Below are 25248 nucleotides of genomic sequence, written 5' to 3'. Positions count from 1 at the left end.
GCAAGTTTTTCTATACAACCTGAAGGATCTGTTTAAAGCTAAGCAGCTGCTGGGGACCCGGAAGCCAGCATTAATCAGTGTAGCACCAGTGCCTAATACAGTGATTTCCAGCATCAAGGGGGAATTTTTCAAGTATGCCACATGCATAGTAACTTTGATCCTAGTTAAATCAATAATGAACAATGGAACAATAATAGCCATACCTAGAATGTAGCTTTAAAGGAAAGAACATCTTTCAAGCTAGATCTAAACTTTCTAAGTCAAGATCTCCTCAACCTCTTACTAAACACAATCTGTACATAATTTTTCATGAAAAGACTGGGGTTGATTTACTAAAACTGGAGAGTGCAAAATCTGGTGCAGATCTGCATAGAAACCAATCAGCTTCCAGTTTTTTTTTGTCAACGCTTAATTGAACAAGCTGAAGTTAGAAGGTGATTGGCTACCATTCCAAATGCTAAATCAAGCCTTACTTAACATACTGTTTTTACTTTATAATTGGCTTTTGTTTTTTTGTTATAGATTTTTATACTCAGAGTTGTTTAACTTAAACTAAGTGCTATGAGTGGAGAAATCGGAAGCAAATCAAATGATTATATCTTAGACACATCCAAAACATCCTTGATAAAAAAACAAAGCACAACAGAAAGAACATGAAGTCCAAAATATACACATAGTTTGGATGATATTATGCAGTGATATACTGAATACTGTGAAAATCGCGTATGTAAATATGGAGGAAATATGAATCCAGTAATTGGGACATTTCTGTATATGATCAATGATCTCCATTTAATGACTTTTCAAAATATACTGCAAAATTGCGCAGGTTGCAATATTGATGGACTGAGCCTGCTTTTTGTCATTAACCCTTTCCTCTTTTGGATCCTATCATTGATCTATGCTGCAAATGTTGGATCTCCAGGCATCTACCAATGGCACACATCTACCTACTCTTGATAAGGATTTTTGTACTGATTTTTGAATTCTGATAGATGATGTGAAATGGGTGGGTTCTGGTGGATCAGAAGCAAAGTTTGTAGTGACTCTGTTGGCGAACTCAAATTTCAGATAAAAGCACCACCCTTTAAAGAAGAATGTAGATACTTACCTTTCCTGTTGCCTGCACTTCCAAACACCACTTCATTGAAGAAAAATTGCTGGGTGATGCTTTTTTTAAAACCAAAACTTCCAAGGTTGTTGATTTTATGTTTCGCAGCAACACTCTGTGCTCTTTGTTGACAAGGAGGTTGGGTAGAAGATCCGCTGGAAGATTTAGGGGACACTGGAGATGGAAACTCCTGGAAGTGTTGGTTTTAGAGCAAACTTTATACAGAAATTCCTGTTCAATGGAACAGCATTCAATGGGCAGGCAGAAGAACAAGTATGTATTTTCATTTGTCTTTAGAAGCAGCTATGCTTTTTTATGGTTGTTGACTGGGTTTCTTTAAAGTGAACTTGTCCATGCATAGCAAAGTTACAGATTCATTCTAATCTCCCATTTGCAGCCTATTCTCAAATTTCATTTGCTCTTCTGTTGCTCTCCCCTTGATCAAAGTTGAAAAGTATAAGCATAACTCTAATATAGTCCAACACCTGCATTTATTACCATACATTGAAGCCAGACATGGCAATATGGAACTGCAGGAAAGTCTTAAAGTGCCTGCTGTTTACAGAGCTCATTAGACACACAGTAACATGAGTCATACAAGCTCCAAAACAGTTGATAAATTAAATTAGACAGGGTGTCTGAAAGGGAACAGATTCTGCTGTACTCTCTTTGTTTGGGATGCTCATACTGCTCTGGGATTCCTTTGTCACAAGTGCACCCTGTTTTAAACATATTTGTGAAACAAATCGTATTAAAACAGATATAAAACATCAATTTAAAAATGTAAAAAAAAAATAGATGTGACCGGAAACTATTATAATTTTCCATGGTTGAACCCTAATTAAAGCAATTACGGTACATTTTTCATTTGTGGACTTTGTTATACTGCTGCATGATAGGGAATTTATTGTATTTGTATATCTACAGTAACAATTTTCATCCTATTTGTATAGTGTACATCCACTTCCACAGCATTAAATTAGTTACTTATATAGCAGGATTATGCAAATGGTTATATATAGCATTATATGGTCACAACCATCCTCACTGACAGTTCGAAAGTCTGTTTGGTCATAATTCTGCTGAAATATACAGTACTTAGCTCAAAATATTGTTATAAATATCCTTTGTATAAAAAAAACAAGGTTTTCCGAGTAGTATCAGAGTGAGCTGTATATTTATATTCTTGCTGTAGTGGTCAAGTGGAGGACATTTAGCACCATCAGAACATAAAATACATTGCGAGCTTTTGTTATGATCAACCATCTTTTACATAAAGAGAACCCTTAATGAGAATATTCCAAACTTACTAGTGAACAGTGCTGGAATGCTGCAGTATGTTCCTCTGCCTTATGTCCTTGTTGACTTCAGCATAACAGTTCTACCAATAGAATGTATCTAAAACACTGCAACATATCAACTTGCTACCTAAATGGTTGAAGGACTTAAGAAATTCAATAGTCAATGATGATTTTCACAATCTGCCAGTAAGTTCCTAGTGCCATCTCTTCTATTACTATCCATTCCCAAACTCTTGCTACTACCGGAAAGTCTCATTAGCACCTCTGAAGCTGTATCCCCATGGGACTCAGCTTTCTGTGTCAACAGCATCTCAAATAGGGTGCTCATTTCAGAGAGAAAGGTGCTGGCCAATCTGTTGTCTTGTGACCCATCAGAAAGCTTGCCGAATGTTAGGAAGGTTCTTAGATCTTCTTTCTCTGTTGCTGTTATTGGAGGCTCCAGAGCCATTTGATTATTGGGATTGAATAGATTCTCCTTGTAGCTGTTGGCCAAAGGTAAAGAGAGCCGAGCAATCCATCCAGGGTCTAGATCACTCAGGCGGTTGCCGTCTGAACCTGTCATTAAAAAAAAAAAACAATAATTCATACCTATTTATGATATTGTGCATCGCTGCTCCTAAATTTAAAAGAACATTTCTTTTCATATGTCTTTACTGCCCTAAGTAGTGCCATATTAACACTGAATACATTCACAGCTTAATTAATTATGCTTCAACTGCCATAGTAAAATCATTCAACTAAATGCTGATCTTAATGTTATTCACTTACTTAATGTAAACCTATTGTTTTGCTGTGAATGGGTACCTCCCCAGCAGCACATACTTACCTTTTTTAACTTCCCCACTGCACCATTCAGCCACCCGGAAAAAATAAAGTCTTGTCTAAGCTACCAGTCACTGGAGACTTAGTTTAAAAAGGGCTATGGAGTGGTGGAGTACTGAAGAAAAATGAAGTATATACTCCTGTGCATGGAAGGAATTAAGGCAAACTTGCTGTTTTACCATGAATTGACTTGCTTTAAGGAATCAATAAAATGTACACTTTCCATGCATCAACAGGGCATATGTTAGCATTAGCAAAATATATTATTTTTCGTAAAATAAAAATACCTCCTTCTTGCTTGTAAATTGTTATTCCAAAGCACCTTCAAGTGGTTTAAAGCCAAGGTATTCTAGATAACATGGCTAATGGCTGCCAGGAGCATTGTGGGTGTTATACAATAATAGAGACTGTAGAAAGTGAATTATGTTTAAGATGCTGTCCGGAAATATACACTGTGATAAAGCAATCAGCATGGAAAAACTATTGTGCATCATTACTAAGTGGGAAGCTTAGTTACATAGTTGTTCAGGTTGAAAAAAGTCCATCTAGTTCAATAAAGAAAAAAAAAAAAGAATGACTAAAGAAATTGAAGACCTCCACATACAGCACCCTATACCCTCAGTTGATCCAGGGGAAGCCAAAAAACATTAATGCATGGTCCAATTTGCTCCTCCGGGGAAAAAATATCTTCCTGATTCCCTAAGGTAATTGGATATTCCCTGGATCCATAAGCTCAGGTGCTGTTACTTGTAAATGTTAATAGCCTGTTAGGCTTTGTGCATTCAGGGATACATCCAGCATGTTTTAAACAATCGACTGAACTGGCTAGAACTAGTTCTTGAGAGAGTCTATTCCACATTTTCATAGTTCTTACTGTGAAGAAGCCTTTCCTTAAGCAGAGATTAAAACTCTTTTTATCCAGTGGCAGAGTGCCCCCTTGGCCTTTGTAATGACCTGGAAGTGAATAACTTTGCACCAAATTCACTATATAGACTATTTAAGTCCATGTCTGTTATCAATAAATAGATAATGAAAAGTAATAGAAAGGAATTTTCTGCTAGCTTAAAATTCAAAAACGTTTATTACAAAAATATGTAAAAACACCGTACATACAAGTACAAGAAAAAATGGTCCACAAATAAATCCATACAACCACCATGAAGCATATGTGTATAATAATACATATGGCAGGCAACCCCGGACACATTTCAACTCTTGGTATGAATCTTTATCAGGGAGGGTGTCAGGGTGGTAACATTGTATAACCCTGTATAGTAGAAACAATTATTCAGGGGCTATGTATGCACCCCTCTAGAAACAGGACTCTGTTAAGGCAAAAAGGACGCCAACAACTCTTCCACACAGGAGGCTCTTGTATGAAAAGAAGACTTCAGATCCACAAAAAATGGTGTCCAACAGGGATACTTCAAACACCATTGAACCATATAGGAATAACGGCCAATATTAATTTAAAAAAAATAGATGGAATAAAAGGCAAGTAGTTAACTCCCCACCAACCAGACAATCAAGTTAGCTAATCATAGTCCAGTGACCAATGGACCCAAGCAGCCAACCAAGGCTGAGTTTCTACTATACAGTGTTCATCCAATGTAACCTAGAATTTGGGAATCCAGGATTTGCGTTTGGAGTAGCATGCTTCTAAATACAGTATAATCAGAAATTTCAAAAACTTTTATTGGATTATAGTTATTCTTTTACTATAATTAAATTTTATAGACTATTTTCTGCAGTCACAGTTAAATGGAAATGCATATCCAAATACATTTTTATGTTCATTTACAGGGTTTCAAATAGTCACCAAAGCTGAAAACATATCCCATCACTGTGCACAGTAAATTTCACTTACTTGCATTAGGGCCCAGAAAAGTCTCAAAATTGTCTTCTAGGAGGTTATGGCTAGTAGCGAAGTCACCCCCTGGCTCAGAGTCCAGATCTCCAGCTTCACTCTCACCATGGCCACTGTCCTTTGTGCTCTGCCAATCAGTCTCCTGCCCAGCAGTTCTAAATATCAACAGAAAGTAATAATTAAATAGGGCTTTGCTTTCTTTTATATTTAAACTGATTATGAAATTGATTTATTTAATTACTGTTATACTTAGCTGTAGTGAAAGGATGGACATATGAGCAGATGCCAGGCTTAATTATTACTGCCCACCTCGGTCAATAATAATGACATTTATTTGACTAATATTATCATCATTATTATTTAATTATGAATATGAAATAATATGGGTTACCAATTTCAAACAGACCAAGTTCCATCTGGAAGAAATGGGTGTGGATTACATTGTAGTAAAAGTTTAGGGTAGAAAGCAAAATGGATAAGAAGTTGAGATGAATGGAACTTATATTTCTGCTACACTGCTAAAAGAATTGGGACATGTCAGAAAAATGTGCCATTTTGGCATAATACATTGAAGTAAGGTAAAAATATGGTGCTTTTTGGTGAGTTTTACAGATGGAATGAAGATTCCTGGCTCCTGAGAGTTAAGGAATTACCATTCAATTATCCTGAATTATCCAGTATAGTTGAACCTAAAAATGGCCAAAACAATTAAATCAATGTTTGTTTGATCTTTACCTTTTGTAAATTTTTAAATGTTATTTTTTTATTGTATTATTTTTTTTAACTGGGTGCACATCAAGAGAACACAGATCTGGAAGTATATAGGTAGTACATGAGTTGAGAAATGATTTGAAGGCAAAGCATTATACCCCCTTCTGCCTGAAAACCATTGGAAAGACTGACAGTGAGGTGAAGCAGATGATGAGTGGTAGAAGGTGTAGGTCATGCAGCAGCATCCATGATTATAGAGAGGGTAAACCTGTTAGTGTGTTAGTAGAAGTGGATGTTGTAGCACTCAAGGCAAGAAACCTTGGTGATCTCTTGAGTTAAGAATATATTGTATGTATATATTATGTATGTACACTCACCAGCCACTTTATTAGGTATACCTGTTCAATTGCTTGGTAACACAAATTGCCAATCACATGGCAGCAACTCAATGCATTTAGGCATCTGGACATGGTGAAGATGATTTGCTGAAGTTCAAACCAAGCATCAGTATGGGGAAGAAAGAGGATTTAAGTGACTTTGAACATGGCATGGTTGTTAGTGCCAGACGGGCTGGTCTGGGTATTTCAACCTTCTCTAAGGAACCATTTCTAAGGCACAACCATTTCTAAGGAAATTGAGACTCATCAGACTAGGCAACATTTTTGCAATCTTCTATTGTCCAATTTTTGTGAGGCTGTGCTAATTGTAACCTCTGTTTCCTGTTCTTAGCTGAGAGGTGTGCCACCCTGTGTGGTCTTCTGCTGCTGTAGCCCATCTGCTTCAAGGTTTGATGTGCTGTGCATTCAAAGATGATATTCTGCATACCTTTGTTGTAACGAGTGGTTATTTGAGTTACTGTTACCTTTCTATCATCTCGAACCAGTCTGCCTATTCTCCTCTGACCTCTGACATTACAAGGCATTTTTGTCCACACAACTACTGCTCACTGGATATTTTCTCTTTTTTGGACTATTTTCTGTAAATATTAGAGATGGTTTTTCGTGAAAATCCTAGTAGATCAGCAGTTTTTTAAATACTCTGACCAGCGCGTCTGGCACCAACAACCATGCCATGTTCAAATTCACTTAAATCTCCTTTCTTCCCCATTCTAATGCTCAGTTTGAACTTCAGCAAGTCGTCTTCACCACGACTATGGTGTCCGTTTATGACACAGAGAATAGCTGGGATTCAACAGATCTCAGCTATTCTCTGGTCATTCACAGTTTATGACACTCAGGAGATCATGTCAGCCCTTCTCTGGAGATCTGTGTTCTCCCTCCAGATTCTCCAGCCCAGAGCTGGAGAATCAGAGGGACCGAAAACTAAGCAGAGATAGTTTACCTCTGCTTAGTGAACTGATCTTTTACTGTAATCTCGAGAGATTATAGTAAAATGAGCCGTTTTTCAGAGTTTGTAGACCGTTCTCCAGCGTTTGGAGACCGTTCTCCCTTCGTTCGGAGAACTGCTTCATAAACTGCATTCACAGGAGAACTGTGTTCTCTGAGAATGCCGGAGAACTGAGCAGCGATCTATTACCGCTGGTTCACAAACGGACACCTAGATGCCTAATGCATTAAGTTGCTGCCATATGATTGGCTGATTAGCAGTTTGTGTTACCAAGCAATTGAACAGGTGTACCTAATAAAGTGGCTGGTGAGTGTATATATTAAAAAAGTTGATTGTTGAGCTGTTCTACATCTCAATCAAGAACAAGGGGGAGGGTTTGGTCAATGCTTACACCAAGACCATGATCTTGTGAAGCAGCTAGGTTGACAGCACTATGGGAAATTTAAACCATTGAAGGCCTCTGTGTGCTGTCCACAGTTCCATTCCTGCTAGTTACCAATTCTTTATAAAAGTAAGACGTTCAAATTGTTGTGTTCTTTGCAGCTGTTGAAAATGTCAAACTCTCTGAAACATTATCTAGATACATACAGTTTCTGTAGGTGATGGCTTAAAAAGGAATGTTTCTTTTTGGCAGAAGGTTACCTATTATCTGGAGTAGCAGAGCTTTCCTCTACAGACAAGAGTGACAGAATATAGCACTATCTACTAATTGGAAGAAAGTTAACTACCATTACTTATTCTTACCTGCCAGTCTTAGATGAGTACTTGTTTCCTCTGTGAAGTGTCTTGGGGTGAACTTGTCCTTGGTGGAGCAGAGATAAAAGCTGCGAAATTTGCTGCAATGATGAAACAAAATAAAACGTCCTTAGTTCTGTGAGAACAAGCAGATTCCACTGTCTAGTGAGAAATATTAGTGGTATATATTATATTTTAATGTTGAAAAAAATCTGTCATCTTTACCTCTCATATTCCAATGGAATATGTGAAATATGAAATAATTCAGCCATTTAATTCTAGTTTAAGACTGAGCAGACCTAGAGTGTTTTCAAATATTTTGTGAAAAAAGCATCTGTTTCAGTCTAATGATCTCATACGGACTTTTTATACACAGTAAGCTGTACTTAGCCCTACTGTAAGCATACAATCAGATCTGATTAAATATCTCAGTTGTATCACTTTACTTTGAATTTGAAGTTTAAATTCAACCAATCCCTTTGGGGGTTTTATTCTTGCACCTCACCATAAAAAAATATGGCTGCAATTTTGTTTTATTTTATTATATATTCTCTAATCATACAGCAATTTGTTTTAAACACATTCTGCTTTCTTTGTCTTTCAAATGACAAGTGAATACAGGAGTTGTAAAGATAAAACTTTATTTAACCACTCGCCTACAGGGCACTTATACCCCCTTCCTGCCCAGGCCAATTTTCAGCTTTCAGCGCTGTCACACTTTGATTCACAATTACGCGGTCATGCAACACTGTACCCATATGAAATTTTTATCATTTTTTTGAGACAGATAGAGCTTTCTTTGGTGGTATTTAATCACCTCTGGGTTTTTTATTTTTTGTTAAACAAACCAAAAACAACTGAAAATTTAGGAAAAAAAACAAAAACGTTTTTTCTTAATTTTTGTTATAAACTTTTGTAAATAAGTGATTTTTCTCTTTCACTGATGTGTGCTAATGAGGCTGCACTGATGGGCATTGACAGGCATCACTGATGGGCACTGAAAGGCAGCACTCATATATGGCACTGATAGGCAGCACTGATAGGTGGCACTGATAGGCAGCACTGACTGGCACTGATAGGTGGCACTGACTGGCACTGTTAGGTGGCACTGACTGACATTGTTAGGCGGCACTGATAGGCAGCACTGATGGGCACTGATAGGCGGCACTGATTGGCACTGATAGGCGGCACTGACTGGCACTGACTGGCAGCACTGATAGGTAGCACTGACTGGCATTGATAGTTGGCACTGACTGACACTGATAGGTAACACTGAAAGACAGCTCAGATGGGCACTGATATGTGGAATTGATGTGCACTGGTAGGCACTGATATGTGGCATTGATGTGGCACTGATGGGCACTGGCAGGTGGCATTGATGAGCACTGACAGCTGGCACTGATGGACACTGACAGGTGGCACCACTGGGGCTACACTGATCATCAGAGCACACTGATCATCAGTGCCCTGATGATCAGTGTACATGTCCCCTCTGAGGAATGCCGATTACTGGCTCTCCTCAGCGTGACAGATCGTGAGGAAAGAAATGCCGATAACCGGCATTTCCCTATTTACGTGTGATCAGCTGTGATTGGACACAGCTGATCACATGACCGAGCCGACATCTTCGTCTCTTTCCGTTGATCGGTGATCCGTTGTGTCCGAGGGACACAGTGCACCACTGATCGCCACACTGCGCGCTCCCGGAGCTGCGCATGCACGGTTAGAATGGGAGGACGTCATATGACGTCCTCCCAGAACGAGAGAAAAGCTTTGCTCCTGTCATTACCTTATATGGCGGGCGGGAGATGGTTAAAGTATACCAAAAGTATGTGGACTGCCATTGCTGAATTTTTTTTGCCAATGCTAGTTGCCTTGCTGTGTGCATGTTCACCCTTGATCAGTGACTAAGAAAGTAGTCAAAGCAACAGCATAACAACCTCCTGGTCAGTTGTTGCAACCTTTATATTTCTCACATGACAGGTGTACTTTAGCTACCTGTTGTTGTCTGGTCTTTATTTTTAGGCAGACTATGTAACCTAGGCCCTAAGATGGCCAGATGACAGTGGACAGCCTGCCATATATTCAGACAGAGATGCTAATGGCAAGGTCAGGGATGTTAGTGATAGTGACTTCAACCAAGGTCAGATTTCTGCACAGCCAAGATATGCAAAGGCCCAGGGTTGCAAACCCAGCCATACACTCAACTGGTGGCTAACTGAGTCCAGAAACTTAACACCAAACTACTAGTAAAAAAAGGAGAACAGTTTGCCATACTTTTTTAGTTCTAAGAGTAGATAAATTGTCTCTATCAGGCTTTTTGTCCCCAGCCTTGGTGCACTTTGTGGCTTTAATAGACTATCATGAAAGTGTTGTACTAGGGCTGTCCAATCACTGAATTAAGAGATGGAGGCATTAGAAAGTTGACCTAGGGAAAACAAAGTATAAGTCCAGTACTGTTCGATCCTGCTATCATCTAGCACTGATAAAAATCACTTAGATATATTAAAGGTTGTTTTCTGTAAAATTAAAACAGCCAACTTACCATTGGCTCTAATTAGATTTTGCTTAAAAAATATTCACAAGAGTTTCCCATTTCCTCCTTAAATAATTTATGTGTTTATTTGGCAGCAAACTGATAGGGAAGCATACCTGATACACTGATCTCCCTTGGAAAATGTTTTTTTTGGGTATCGTTCAGAAGCATCTGCAGCACCTGGATGCATACACTGGAGTGCAAGGACAGGATATACATGAACTCCAAGAAACACAAGTCCTTCCACCAGATGTTCAGCTCATCTAGGTATAGTATACTGAAGGGCATGTAAATCTCTGCAGACAATAGCTGTAGTCTTTATCACTATAAATTACAAACTTTTAGTCACTGGTACGATGTGGCACATCATTGTTGGAGTAAAGGCTGTATTTGCCAAAAAGGCAAGAAGAGAGTTTTGCCGAAACAACAAAAAAGAAAAATTCCCAACTTGCCAGCTAGCCTGCGAACAAACTGAATTTACCTGTCTAGCAGTATGTGTTAAAAACGGGTTTAGTGAGCACACATTTGCAAATACATGCGTAAGCTACAGAGCCTCTACACAGCACCCCGATATTCTGTAGTTCCTAACTCTACAAATGTAAGAGCCCCCATAGTAGAGGCACATGTATTTAATGGATAGACCAAGGGCAGATGGACCTGAGGGAGCCCACCTCTCCTTAAAGGTACAGGAGCGCACTGGACACCCAGCATGTAGCACAATGGCAGCTAGGGTGTCCAGTGCAACCCCCTTGACCAGCAATTCAACAGTACAAAAAATGAGCACTGCTCCAGTCTAAAACTGGCCTTCAAAAACAGTTGGTATGTATGAATGTATAGCAAATGGCCATAGATAAGTATAACTAGGCTATAGCAGCCAGATAAGTTGCATTTTAAATGGAGGTCAGCTTTGCCAATCCCCATATTTCTAATTTGAAAGATTTACTTCATATAGGTGCTAGCATGCTCAGTGCACACCTTCAGAGTAGAAGTAGTAGTACATTGAATTAAGCTAGCAAAGTATGTGTTGGCCTTGTGTATTATTTCAAGATAGAGAACTCCAGGGTATTTATGATGAATCATATAATAAATATATTGAGTGATACAATGAATTGAAAATCTGTTCAGCACTTTTTACTTGTGCTTTTTAACAAAATGAATTATTATGTAACGTCAATCACACAGAAAACATTAACTGCATTCAATATATTTGGTGAATCTATTAATTGGAAATCCATTTTCAAACAGTATGATAACCAGACTAACAAAAATAGCTCAGGCAGTATTGTAGAGATGGCAAACATAAGGGCAAGCTCACCAACCATTGTCCCTTATAATAAATGCACTGGTGTTGTTAAACTAATGTACAGTGTGTAGATAGCAATGCATGTGCCGGTGTTTTTATTACTTAATGTTATATTTTAGGAAAAATTATCCCACGTCACAAGTTGGGTCTTAAACTTTAAATGCTGGGATGTTCTGCCATTCACACTGCTGCTAAACTTCATGTACTAAGAATCTTTTGTCACTATAACAGCAGTGACTAAACATATTGAGCGATCTTGAAGGACATAATTTTGCATACAAGTAATTGCACTAGCTGCCACTCTAATGAATGAAAAGGGACTTCATCAACAAGCCCAGTGTATTTTAATATATACTGCATGTATCCCGTAAAAGCAATCATTCTCATTACCAAAGTTTTTTTTCCCTTAAAGTGTATGCAAAGCTAGAACATCCTGTGGACTATTGTCTCCTGTACAGAAAGTGAAGTCATTTTTTAGGGAGCATGAGGCTAGGGAAATCTAGATATAGCTGTTCCCACTGACATCTGTCTAAGAGGGGATGTACCCTCACTTTGGAGAGATTTTCTGTAACTTTCTGGTGTGTCTCTGGGACAGGAAGTGAAGGGAAATCTCTTCAAGGGGACACAGACAGAAAAATCCTAGTCCATCTGAAACATCTGAGTTTTGGCTTTGCATGCACTTTAATCATGTCATATTTAACTGTGGTCCCTTAAAGTTTTATAGTCGTAACATGATTTCTCATATGCACTATACTGTACATCTATGGATTAAAAGTATTATTTATACATAGTAATACATTCTTATGGAGCAGGTAAATTAGAGGTGCAATAAAAAGAGGAAAATTAGTCATTAAAAAGTTAAGCAGCAGAAAATAATAATTCACTGGCTTACCTGCACATGGGGTGACTGCATGGTAACATCTACACTTTCTTTCTCTGCTAATGCCACCATCGATAGTCGCACCAGGCTTCTCAAGATCTGCTCTTTAGATGACTGTTCTACATTCTTTTGTCTTCTTAAAGTAGGAGAAGTAGCTGGAGAAAAGTCCCCACCATTGTATACTATGGGTTCAGAAGGGCTAAAATGATCGTGGACTCTTATTTGAGGGCTACCAGGGTTCTTTAAGGTTTTATTACTAACTGGAAGGGTTCCATTGGGGTCTTCAAAGTTCTCTCTAGAGTAGCTTCTCTGTCTCTGATACTGTAATGTTCGACACACAGAGGGAGGTAAGGAGAAAGACTGCTCTAAATCTGTAGTATCCTCACTTAATATTTCTTGGTTATGTTGGTTCCTTAGTGTGCGAAATAGTGTAGGTGTGAGATGAAAAGGAGTATGGAGAGTTTGATCCTCTGGAACTTCTTTTCCTTCATCTGGCATAGGAAACAACTTGGTCTCTTCTACTGGTGTCACTGGTTGTGGTTGTTGCCGACCCCTAAGTACAGGGACTACATGAATATCTGCCTTTTGTATTTGCTTTTGAGGCCTTCTAGGCTGCTTCCTATAAGCAGATTCTTCTTCCCTGCAGTTGTATGCTCTGTTGTCCTTTCTATCTACTCGACAAAAGGACATTATGAGAGCCAATATAAAGAGACATACAACTAGAAGAACAGCCAGGCAAATAACAATTACCACAGACAGGCTCAGCTTGCCATTGGTTTCGCTAGCTGAATTTTTCAAGTGGTCCAGGTGGCTACTAAACATAATTGTTAGCTGAGCTTTGGTTTCCCGATAAGGAATTCCACAATCTCTGACAGTGACCTTTAAGTCTATGACACTACCAATTAAGTTGCTGGCATTACTGGAATTTATGTAAATGTATCCAAGATGTGCATCCATAGCAAACAAGCCTAGGTAGTTATCCAACAAATGGTAGACAAGTCTAGAATTCTCATCTGAGTCTGCATCAGTGGCAATTACTTGAAATATTGGGTGTTTGTTAAGTTTGGCTGTTTCTGATAAAATCTCATCTGATGTATATCCCAAGGCCTCTGAGCTGGCAACTTCTGAGGCAGAAAGAAAGTATCCACTCTCAGCATTCACAAGGATGGTGATAGTGGCACGACCATTCTTAAGTTGAGGTTGCACAATTATTGGGCTATTGTCATTTTGGTCTCTTACCAACACCTTGACAGAAGCATTACTGCTGAGTTGAGGGTCACCATTGTCTTCTGCTTGCACCAAGAATTGCATTTCTTTGATTTCCTCATAATCAATGGCCTTCAGCACAACAATTTCACCAGTTTTGGAATGGACAGAAACAAACGTTGATAGTGGTGTCCCTGAGATAATAGAGTCAATAATCTTGTAGGTAACCTCTGCATTTTTACCCAAGTCAGCATCCAGAGCATTTACTGTTAGAAGATGAGTGAAAGGACTATTGTTTTCATATAGTGAAACATCATATTTAGGCCTCTGAAAAACTGGAGCATTGTCATTAGCATCACGAACAAATATTTTTAAGGATTTTTTAGATGTAAAAGATGGTTCACCTTGATCTTGGGCTTGTATAGTTATGTCATACACATCCAATTTTTCTCTGTCTAGAATTGCATTGGTTGTTAGTATATAACTGTTTCCTTTAGCTTTTTGAAGCCTAAAATGTTCATGGTCTTGGACTAAGTGACAGTGCACATCCCCGTTTGCACCTGAATCTGGATCATTTGCTATAACCAAAGCAACAAAACTGCCCAGTGGAACAGCCTCAGACACAATGATCTCAGGAGAATCTTGAGCAGCCCAAGTGACTTTAATATCAGGAGTGTTATCATTAATATCCAGAACTTTAATGACGACCTTGCAGTGAGTAGGGATAGGATTAGGGCCTAAGTCCTTTGCCTGCACATCTAATTCATAAGAGTGCCTACTTTCATAGTCAAGTGGCTGCTTCAGAAATATTTCACCTAACTTGGGATCAATGCTAAACATGTTAAGAACATGATGAGGTGTGTGTTTGCCAAATGAAAACTCAATTTCCCCATTTGGACCTTGGTCTGGGTCAGTGGCTGTGAGATTTATAAGGAGTGTACCAGGTGATGTGTCTTCTGAGATTTCTAAAATTACAGAGCTTTCCTCAAACATGGGGCTGTTATCATTGGAGTCCAAGACATTAATTCTAACCTGTGTTGTCCCTGTTTTTGGTGGGTATCCTCCATCTAATGCTGTTAAAACAAACTCGAAAGAAGACTGCGTCTCTCTGTCCAGTTCTTTTACCACCACTAGTTCAGGATGTTTTACGCCATCAGAACCAGAGATAATATCCAAGGAGAAGTGTTCATTTGGAGAGAGAGTATATAGCTTTACAGTATTGCTGCCAAAATCAGGGTCCCAAGCTCTGTCAAGTGGAATCCTAGTACGTAGGGAAGCACTTTCAGAGATCTCTACTTCTAGTTCATCTTTTGGAAACATTGGTTCATTGTCATTGATGTCCAGGATTTCAATTTCCACATGAACAAGAGCTAAAGCCTTGGTTGCTAGAACATTAAAAGAAAGGATGCAGCGCCCATGAACCTTACAAAGCATCTCTCTATCTAGACGCTCTGTGGTGGTTATAGATCCGTTTTTCAAATGCACTTGTACTGGAAGAGCGTTGGTCTCTTGTATAAGTTGGTATTCTTCATTTACATCCTCTGTCCAGCCTGATGCATCAGATATGTGTCCAATGACAGTGCCAAGGGGTACTTCCTCCTGGATGCGAAATCTCACCATTAAAGAAACTGAATTTTGACAGCTTCTATGGAAGCAGCTAAGTAGTAGAAAACTAAAGATGTGCCCAATGACCCATATTGTCAGAGCCATATTTTCCAAATTTTCCAAACTGCAGAATGTATCCTTATTGAAGAAATAATGATTAGTGGAGGGTCCACACGATCTTCTTTATCATATCACATTGGAGCTCTTGTTGAAGTAGTCTTGTTCTCCAAGGCATGAAGTCTGTGGTACAGACTAGTTCTGTAAGCACTGTCAGGGCTGCTGACATTTACACACGATGGTGTGACCAGACAAAAGGTTATGTAGGAAGCTGTAAAAAAATAGAAAAGTTGGGGAGGAGCGACAAAAAGAGTTATGAGTTGCTTGTTTTCCCAGGGAAACCAGCCATCCTCCTACAGGAAGAGGGATGAGGAAGGAACTGTACGTGGTCAATGGACAATGCTCTGTTTAACCTCTAATTCTCCAGATAGAACTTCAATCAGCTGTAAAACACACTATCTTGATCCTGTGCCATGTAACAGTTAAGCTTTCATTCTCCCCATTAATAACCTAAATTCTCAGGGTCCTGATACAGAATCCATCTAAGCAGTGAGGTAGTGATAGTGATAAGAATAGTGGGAGTTTTGTTACAATCAGATAATGCTCCATATGTAGACAAATTCTCCAGGAGAAAATGTGGAGACAGTTAAAAAGATGAAGGAGTGTGATATAACCATGCTCTCAGCTAAAGCCAGTTATGATAAAAAAAAAAGTCTGGAAAGGCTACTGAGAAAGATGCCATTTGCTGCTGCAACATGATAGATACAGAGAATGGATATGCAAAAGATAAGAAACAGACTAATTATAACAAGGGTATATGAATGTAAACACAAAGGATGACCCAGACCACCCCGCAGAGACAGAACATTTATTAAAGAATCTTACTCCCACACTAGTAGTGAAAACAAAGTCACAAAACGGATCTGCTGTTTTATTATGTAATTTGCATACTTCTATAGTTAGTATTTATATTATAAAAAAATCAGCTTGCTAAAACATTTTTTTCTTTTTGATAATTTTATTCATTACTGACCCTGGATAAACATACTTTTTTTGTGTGTATGTAAAGTAAAACATCACATACGATCATTGGGTAGCATCTGAAAAACTATGGAAGTGTGAGCTTCAGAATAATAAAATCAGAATAATAGTTGGTAAGTTGAGCCATGGTTAATTGGGCTCCAGACTTCAGGCAGTTATTGCCAGTAAAGGATTCTCAACATTAAAAATGAACATTTTATTTATGATTATATTCATTTGTCCAATTATATTTGAGCCCCTTAAAATGGAGGGACTGAATAACAATGGTTGTAGTTCCTAAAATATGTACTTGATATTTGTTCAACCCCTTGAATTAAAGCTGAAAGTCTGCGCTTCAAAGTCATTTGAATTGTAATGTTTTAATTTATACAGTACTAGTGGCACACAGCCACAAGTATGAAATTTGCGCCTGTTTCCAAATTATATATTGACCTAACTGTATACCCATCTCCCTGCTCCCGTTTCCCTCCAAGCTTCTCAAGCCCCTTGTTCCCAACCATATGAACTGCTACCTCACCGACAACAACCTTCTTGATCCCCGACAGTCTGGCTTCTGCCCACAACACTCCACAGAAAGTGCCCTACTAAAACTCACTAATGACCTACTAACTGCTAAAACCAACGGCCATTACTCCATACTCATACTCCTTGACCTTTCTGCTGCCTTTGACACAGTCGACCACCCGCTCCTCCTCAGTAAACTCCACTCCATCGACCTCCGTGACTCTGCTCTCTCCTGGTTCTCCTCTTACCTTTCTCAGTGCACTTTCAGTGTCAAATATAACTCCTCCTCCTCTGCTCCTCTTCCTCTTTCTGTTGGGGTACCCCAAGGTTCTGTTCTTGGGCTCCTCCTTTTCTCTCTCTATACCTCCTCCCTGGGCCAACTGATAACCTCCCATGGCTTCCAAAACCACCTATATGCTGATGACACCCAAATCTATCTCTCCACTCCCCAGCTCACCCCCTCAATCTCCTCAGGTATCACAAATCTACTAAGCAACATATCAGCATGGATGTCACATCACTACCTTAAACTTAATCTTTCAAAAACTGAGCTTGTAATATTTATTCCTCCCCGGTCCCCCACTCACGACTTTACCATTAAGATCAAAAGCACAACCATTGGTCCTTCCCCTCATGCCAGGGTGCTAGGCGTAATCCTAGACTCTGACCTCTCCTTTGGGCCCCACATCCACTCACTGGCTAAATCCTGCCACCTCAACCTCCGGAACATTTCCAAAATCCGCCCCTTCCTGACCAATGACACCACAAAACTTATCCCGCCTCGATTACTGCAACTCCCTCCTCACTGGTCTTCCATTACAAAGGCTATCCCCCCTTCAGTCTATTATGAATGCTGCTGCTAGACTCATACACCTTACCAACCGATCAGTGACTGCTGCCCCTCTCTGCCAATACCTTCACTGGCTTCCACTAACCCAACATATAAAATTCAAAATACTAACCACAGCTTACAAAGCCATCCACAACACTGCCCCTAGCTACATCGCCAACCTCATCCACAGATGCCACCCAAATCGCCCACTCCGCTCCTCCCATGATATCTTCCTCTCTAGCTCCCTCATCACCTCCTCCCATGCTCACCTCCAGGACTTCTCCAGAGCCTCTCCCATCCTCTGGAACTCCCTACCACAGCATGTCCGGTCAGCCCCCACCCTGTCTGCCTTTAGACGTTGCTTGAAAACTCACTTCTTCGGGGAAGACTACCCCACCTCAACGTAAGAACTGTACTTGAATCACCTCCACCAGATCCCCCGCAGCTATCACCTTTTGTATCACCTCCCCCTTCTTTAGATTGTAAGCTCCACGAGCAGGGCCCTCACATTCCTTCTGTACTGAAATGTATTGTAATTGTACTGTCTCCCTTATATTGTAAAGTGCTGCACAAACTGTTGGAGCTATATAAATCCTGTATAATAATAATAATAATATTGTAAGCACAAACATTTTTTTTTTACCAAAGTAACAATTGGCAATGTTGGAGGCTCTATCTCCTAAATGCTTCTCAAACAATTTCTAAATGCTTTGCCAGAAATTTCACTGTGTAAAGAAGCATTTAGCAGTTAGCAATTCTTGACATTTTCTGAGTTTTCACTGGTTCCTTCCAAGGTTGAAGTGTAAGAAAACTGAAAAAATAAACTTCAGTTATTTACCCTCTTTTTGTATGTTAAGTACACAATTCGAAGTGAACAAGTAGGTGCTAAGCCCAGGGATAGTCCCCATGGAGGTGAAATGTCCATGCTCTGGCTCTGTGTGTCTTCTCAGCACAGATGCAACTGAATAATGAGTATTGGTATAGCCGGCATTCGTCTTCCTGAGTAGTAAACTTTATTGATCGAGTAAAATGTGCATAGAAAATGGTTTACGTGTTTCTACAATAAGCTTTAGTCCTGACTTGTACTTTATGGCTATGATTAAGGCGTATTGCTGAAACGCATAAACCATTTTATATGCACATTTTACTCATTCAATAAAGTTTACTATTCAGGAAGACGAGTGCCAGCTATACCAAACCTCATCACTCACATACAATTCAAAGTATTTTGTTATATCTGTTTATTGAGTGCAAAATAATGCTTGCTGATATGCCTAAACTGAGTTTATAACTTCCTGTGTTTTCTGCATGTGCTGACTGTTAGCAGTAATCATTGTTCCCAGCTCCATCTGTGCACTACAGAACAGCACCATCCTATGTTATGGAGAAGGGGAGAGGAGGAGGTGTTCTGTAGGTCTAACACGCTTCCCATCCTAGAGGTACAAGGTACAGGTGCTGCTTCCCTATAAATACAGTACAGTGAATGAAGGTTGTCACTCTAGGACAGGAAGTGTGTTACTGCCAGGATCACCTGCCGACAATTAAGGAGAAATTTAATTAATGCACAGATAGTGCACTGTCAGTTTGTCAAGGGCCAATTTTTTTTTTCAAGTTCATGGGTTTCCTGAGACTTTGAGTGTCATGCCCTTTCAAAACATCTTATGCCGGCTATAGACGTTTCGAAAGTCAGCCGATTTTTCGGCCGAAAAAAAAATCAGACCGATTTTCACACTGTTAGTGCGTTAATTGGTCAGCCGTTTTTCGTTTTTTTTGCAGGTTTTTTTCGGTCATGTTGGAAAATTTGTGGCCGATTTTGACGATTGGCCGATTTTCCCGGCAATGATAGGCAAATCGGCCAATCGTTTTACCAATAAAAAATCTGCACATGAGCCGTGACCTGCAAGGGACAGAAGTTATGGGGTGAACTCTATGATTTTTTCGCCTGATTTTTGTTAACGTTGATGGTAACGTCGGCTGACCGAACGACCTATTTGGCGGGTTTTTGTTTTGTTTTTTTCCGAAAAATCAGCCGATGTTCAACCTGTCTATGGCCTGCATTACTTTCATATGACATGAATCTGTAACAGGCTCCTAATTTCTTGTATTATGAGCTTAAAGCCTAACTCTGGCCAAAAATTCCAGGGGTTGAACAAAGAAATGGAAACACTACATGATTTGCAGGTGTGAAAGTGAAAACATGTTTTGTGTTAAAAGCGGAATTGATGAAATACTCTTTTGCTGTGTGATGAGACACCTAGCTAACAGGTGGGAAGTCTCACTTTCGTCATTCACTGTGTGCGCTTCTAGAAATACGGAGTTATGTCAGAGCTTACTGAGCTTCAAAGAGTTCAGATTGTTGGTGCCTGTTTAGCTGGTGCTTCTGTTGTTACTTAAGTTGGCAATTTATTTGCCGTGTTGTGAGGCACAGTATTAAAGGTTATGACGGCATATACAGTTTCTGGGAAAATGTTATTTGATTAGTATAAGCACAGTCGGCAAGGTCAACTGACCAAAAGAGACAAAAGGACATTGCGCAGGATTGTGACCCGGAATAAGATAAGCAACTGCTGCAAAAGTGACTACATAGCTCAATCTAAATCTTCATGGGACTGAGCTCTGCAGTCACTTTTGCAACAGTTGTTTATGGTATTCCGGGTCACAAAACCTGTGCAATGTCCTTTTGTCTCTTTCGGTCAGTTGATCATGTCAACTGCACTTACGCTTATCAGACAATGCTTTCCCGGAAACTGTATATGCCATCATAACGTTTCATACTGTACCTTGCAACACAGCAAATAAAGTGGCAACTTCAGTTACAGAGGCACCAGCTAAGCAGGTACGTCACGTGAAAATCATGTAGTGTTTCCATTTTTTGTCTAACCCCTGTATATTTTAACTTTTGAATAGAGTAGAGAGAGAAGACATAAAATTTCTTTTCAGTTTTATTCTCTGTCTGTGGGCCATTTCCTTCCCTTTATTTCATGCTTAATCAAGAAATGATGGGTGCAGTTAGTGGTGCAGAATGAGTTACCAGTGCCTAGGGAAAGGCAAGTATTGCATCCCGTGGATCATGGGCACTCCCTAAGTCCCTTCCACAAGAATATATACTATATATATTGTGACCATGCAAGGCTCTGTCACTATGAAAATAGCCAGGGAAAAGGCAGAGTTTGCATATCTGCTGACTGCAATGCTACAGAGCATAGATTTGGAGTGGAGAAAACTGCTTTTTCAGCTTTCTCCAGATCTTGCTGGATGGGGCTGTGTGGTTTGGAGATTCCTAAGATTTTTGGGCGGAACAGAATCTCTAACCCTGTGTCCTGGTGTTTTGGACACATAACAATGGGCTTGCGAGCGCAGTAGGTGGTGGTGGTGAGAGTTGGAGTGGCTTGAAGACAGAGCCCTGTCAGGACAGCTGTGAGTTGCTGGTTGGATACTACAACCTGTGTGAAGTGGATTCTGGGCCCAAAGACTTTGAAAGTCTGGCCAGGTCTGAGAGTCTGGGGACGGAGGAAGCTGTGGAGGCCAGTGAGTCCAGGGGGGGCTGGAGAGAATCTGAAAGTCTCTGGTGGGTGCCAGTTGGACTGCTGGGAAAATTCCTTTCAAGAAGCCTTGTGGGCCTGAACAGCAAGGTTCTGTCACCTATATCAGAGAGGGAGAAGACTTAAATAGTGAGTAGTCTGGAAGACCAAAACAAGCAGAGGTACTGCTAACCATATAGCCAGGTGGTTTTGTATTTTTCGCTTGGTGAATGAGGTTGAAACCCCTGTGTGGGAATCCTGGATGGACTTTTGTGGTGTTTTCTATCTTTTAATAAAAGTGGGCTGCCAGGACCTTAACTATAATGCCTGTGTGAAATGGACTTATTGTATAAAAATTGCATCTGCTACTAAGCTAAACATTCCATATATACAGTGGGGATCGAAAGTTTGGGCACCCCAGCTAAAAATTTGTATTAATGTGCATAAAGAAGCCAAGGAAAGATGGAAAAATCTCCAAAAGGCATCAAATTACAGATTAGACATTCTTATAATATGTCAACAAAAGTTAGATTTTATTTCCATCATTTACACTTTCAAAATAACATAAAACAAAAAAATGGCGTCTGCAAAAGTTTGGGCACCCTGTAGAGTTAATATCTTGTACTGCCCCCTTTGGCAAGTATCACAGCTTGTAAACGCTTTTTGTAGCCAGCCAAGAGTCTTTCAATTCTTGTTTGAGGTATCTTTGCCCATTCTTCCTTACAAAAGTCTTCCAGTTCTTTGAGATTTCTGGGCTGTCTGTCACGCACTGCTCTTTTAAGGTCTATCCATAGATTTTCAATTATGTTGAGGTCAGGAGATTGTGAAGGCCATGGCAAAACCTTCAGTTTACGCCTCTTGATGTAATCCCCCGTGGATTTCGAGGTGTGTTTAGGATCATTATCCATTTGTAGAACCCATCCTCTCTTTAACTTCAGCTTTTTCACAGATGGCATCAAGTTACCATCCAAATTTGCTGAAATTTTATTGAATCCATTTTTCCTTCTACTCGTGAGATGTTCCCTGTGCCACTGGCTGCAACACAACCCCAAAGCATGATTGATCCAACCCCATGCTTAACAGTTGGACAGAGGTTCTTTTCATTAAATTCTGTGCCCCTTCTTCTCCAAACGTACCTTTGCTCATTCCGGCCAAAAAGTTCAATTTTAACCTCATCGGTCCACAGAACTTGTTTCCAAAATACATCAGGATAGAAATGCCCGTAGCGAAATAAAGAAGAAATAGCGCAGGGCATACATGACTAGGCCCAGAGTGGGGGAAGGAAGAGCAGAAAGGGTTAAGGTAGCTCCAGGGGGGATTTGTTATTGTTAGTGGGGGGTAGCTGATTGGTAGAGGTTGGTGTAGGTGGGGTTTTGCTGCACCTTAGGGTGGGAGGTTCTGTGAGGGGGCGTCAGTTAGCTGGACGGCAAGAGTGTGAGCTTGGTGTCTGTTTCGCACACCTTGCTTCAGGCCACCTTTAGCCCTGCCATGGACGGCCTTTTGGTTCAGCTGCAGGAGGCAGCGGAGGACAGTGGGATGGACTGGCTGCAGAGCCGTGTCTCGGATCTCTTGGAGGATCCGGGCTCATCACCTTCCCCCACACGAGGCGGGGCCTCGTGTGGGGGAAGCCCCTCCCCCCCACCCCTTCCAGAGCTCAGTGCCACCATGGGAGCCCCGCTCGGGCCCCTCCGGCTCCGCTTTCAGGGCGCTCCTTTGCCTCTGCTAGCGGGGAAGCCGGGAGGAATCCCTGCCATCGGCGGAGCTCGGTGGGCGGGGCCTCACGCGGGGGAAGCCCCTCCCCCCGCCTGCACAGCATGGAGGCAGAAGATGAATCTGCGGCTCCTCCACTGACAAGGTGCCGGTCAGGGAGGGAGCCCTGCGTGGGAGGCGCACAGCTGCGGCTGCCGGGCTGTCTCCTGCTGCGGCCGGCGGGCCCCCTGAGAAGTCTGGGGCTCTGGCTCCGGTGAGGCGGCAGCGTGGGATCGGCACTGGACGGAGTGCAGCGGGGAGTTGTGCGGCTGCTGGGCTGTCTACTGCTGCGGCCGGCGGGCCCCCTGGACGGTCTGGTGCTCTGGCTCCACAGCAGCATCAGCGGCAGACTGGAGCTGGGCGGAGGGCAGCTGGAAATGCTGCAGGTCGGAGCCCAGGGACGGCGGTGAGCGTGTCTGGTGCCGGGAGGCGGATTCGTGAGCGGCACAGACCAGCAGGACCCGTGGCTCCTGGGACCAGGAGGCCATCTGACCAGCGTGCGGAGGACGAGAGGTCGGAGGGCGAGCTGTCGGAACCCGATGCGGGGGCGACGGCTGGCCGCTCTACAACGGTGGATCGTGTGCGCGCGGCTGAAGGGGCATCTCCTGGGAAGCCTGGTGAGTTACCTGTTCTGGGGTCTATCTCTTTTTCTTCTGCGTTACGGGACCTGCTGGGGGGTGATAGGGCCGCTATGGTGGGCGCGGCTCTGCTGCGTGCGCTGTCGGCGTTCCCCCGTCGGGTATGGGTGGGGGTCTCGGTGATGTGTATTTCCGGTTTGCGGGACCTGTTGCGGCATCTTGCGTGGGTGCGGTGGTGGGGCGCTTGGGCCTGCTTCTGCGTGGCTCCCGCCGGATGGTGGGGAAGGTTTCGGGGTTCTTGTACAGGACTGCGGGGACGTGCGGCGTCCAGGGGTCTCTTCTTTTCCGAGGTCTGGGCTAGGGGTTGTTCCGGGCCACGACAGGTGATCGGGGTTCTGCGGCCCCCTCCGCGGTGTTTTGTGGGCCCTTTGGGTGCGCACTTACAGTCGGAGGTACGGGTGAAGATTTGGAGTGGGGAGTACGTTGATATATTCTCACTCTTGCCTTTGGAGCGTTTTCTTTTTTTTTTTTTGAAGGGTCCCGGGTTGACAAGAGTAGGCGGGTGGAAGCGGAGCAGTGGCGTTTTTGTTTTATCCCGCGTGCCTTTGCAAATTGGTTGCAGGCGTTCGCGATCTTGGCTAGTGTGATTGGGGAGAAGGCTCCTGAACGTTGCTCGGCACTGGTCTGTTACCTTGATGCCATTGGTGAGGCTCACAGGGTTTATGGGGGTACTGCGTGGCTTTGGTACGATGGCAGTTTAGGCAGCGGAGGGCGGTTCGCCAGTCGTTGCTTTGGGATAATGAGGACATTGGCCTCTGGATGCGACTCCTGACACCGGCGAAGGCCCCTGGTTCGTTTTTTCAGAGCGGGGGCCGGCAGTTCGTTCTCCCCGGGACAATCGGCCTCCAGGCGTCGGGGGTTCTGCTAGCAGTTCCGAGAGGGGACGTGTCGATTTGGTGGGTCTTGCCGTTTTCGGCACGCATGTTCCAGGTGCGGGGGCTCCCATCCCTTGTCGCGCTGTTTCCAGCGGGGTCGAGGCCTTCCCGGAGAGCATGCTGGTAAGAGGGACGACTCCGGTGCGAGTGAAAAGGATGGGGCCTTTCTTAAAGAGGTTTCCTGATCGGGCAGCTGCAGTGCTGCTGACGGCGGGTTTTTTCGGAGGATTTTCGCATCCCGTGTACTTGGACTTTGATTTCTCCCTTAGCTCGGAATTTGCGGTCGGCCTTGCGGCATGAGGATGGGGTTTCGGCTAAGTTGCGTAAGAAAGGGGTTGGGATGCATGGGGGGTCCGTTTACTTGCGCTCCGTTTTCGGATTTGGTTGTTTCTCCCTTGGGGGTTGTGCCTCAGCAGGAGCCGAATGCGTTTGGGTTAATTCCCCACCTGTCCTTCCCTAAGGGGGGGTCGGGGAATGCTGCTATTGATTCGGAGTCGTGTTCGGTGTCTTACGCGTCTTTTGATGCGGCTGTTTTCTGGGTCCGTCGGTATGGGCGCGGTGCGCTCATGGCGAAATCGGACGGTGAGTTGGCGTTTCGGCTGTTGCC

General features: G+C 42.0%; 1 protein-coding gene across 1 annotated transcript; it reads right to left on the bottom strand.

Annotated features, from left to right (window-relative positions):
- Nucleotides 1-1583: 1583 nt before the first annotated feature.
- Nucleotides 1584-15709, bottom strand: LOC149474299 (protocadherin-12-like). The gene is made up of 4 exons (XM_089652742.1): nt 12626-15709; nt 7904-7995; nt 5102-5256; nt 1584-2967 (listed from the first exon to the last, which is right to left on the bottom strand). The coding sequence occupies exons 1-4, from the start codon at nt 15527-15529 to the stop codon at nt 2573-2575; spliced, it is 3546 nt and encodes a 1181-aa protein (XP_089508868.1). The 5' UTR covers nt 15530-15709; the 3' UTR covers nt 1584-2572.
- Between the last annotated feature and the right edge of the window lie 9539 nt (nt 15710-25248).

This window comes from Staurois parvus, unplaced genomic scaffold, assembly GCF_062004578.1.
Source record: "Staurois parvus isolate SC_StPar_1 unplaced genomic scaffold, SC_StPar_1.0 ptg000006l, whole genome shotgun sequence".
Lineage (NCBI taxonomy): Eukaryota > Metazoa > Chordata > Amphibia > Anura > Ranidae > Staurois > Staurois parvus.
The sequence above is the reverse complement of the archived record's forward strand: the minus strand, read 5'-3'. Positions and strand labels throughout refer to the sequence as shown.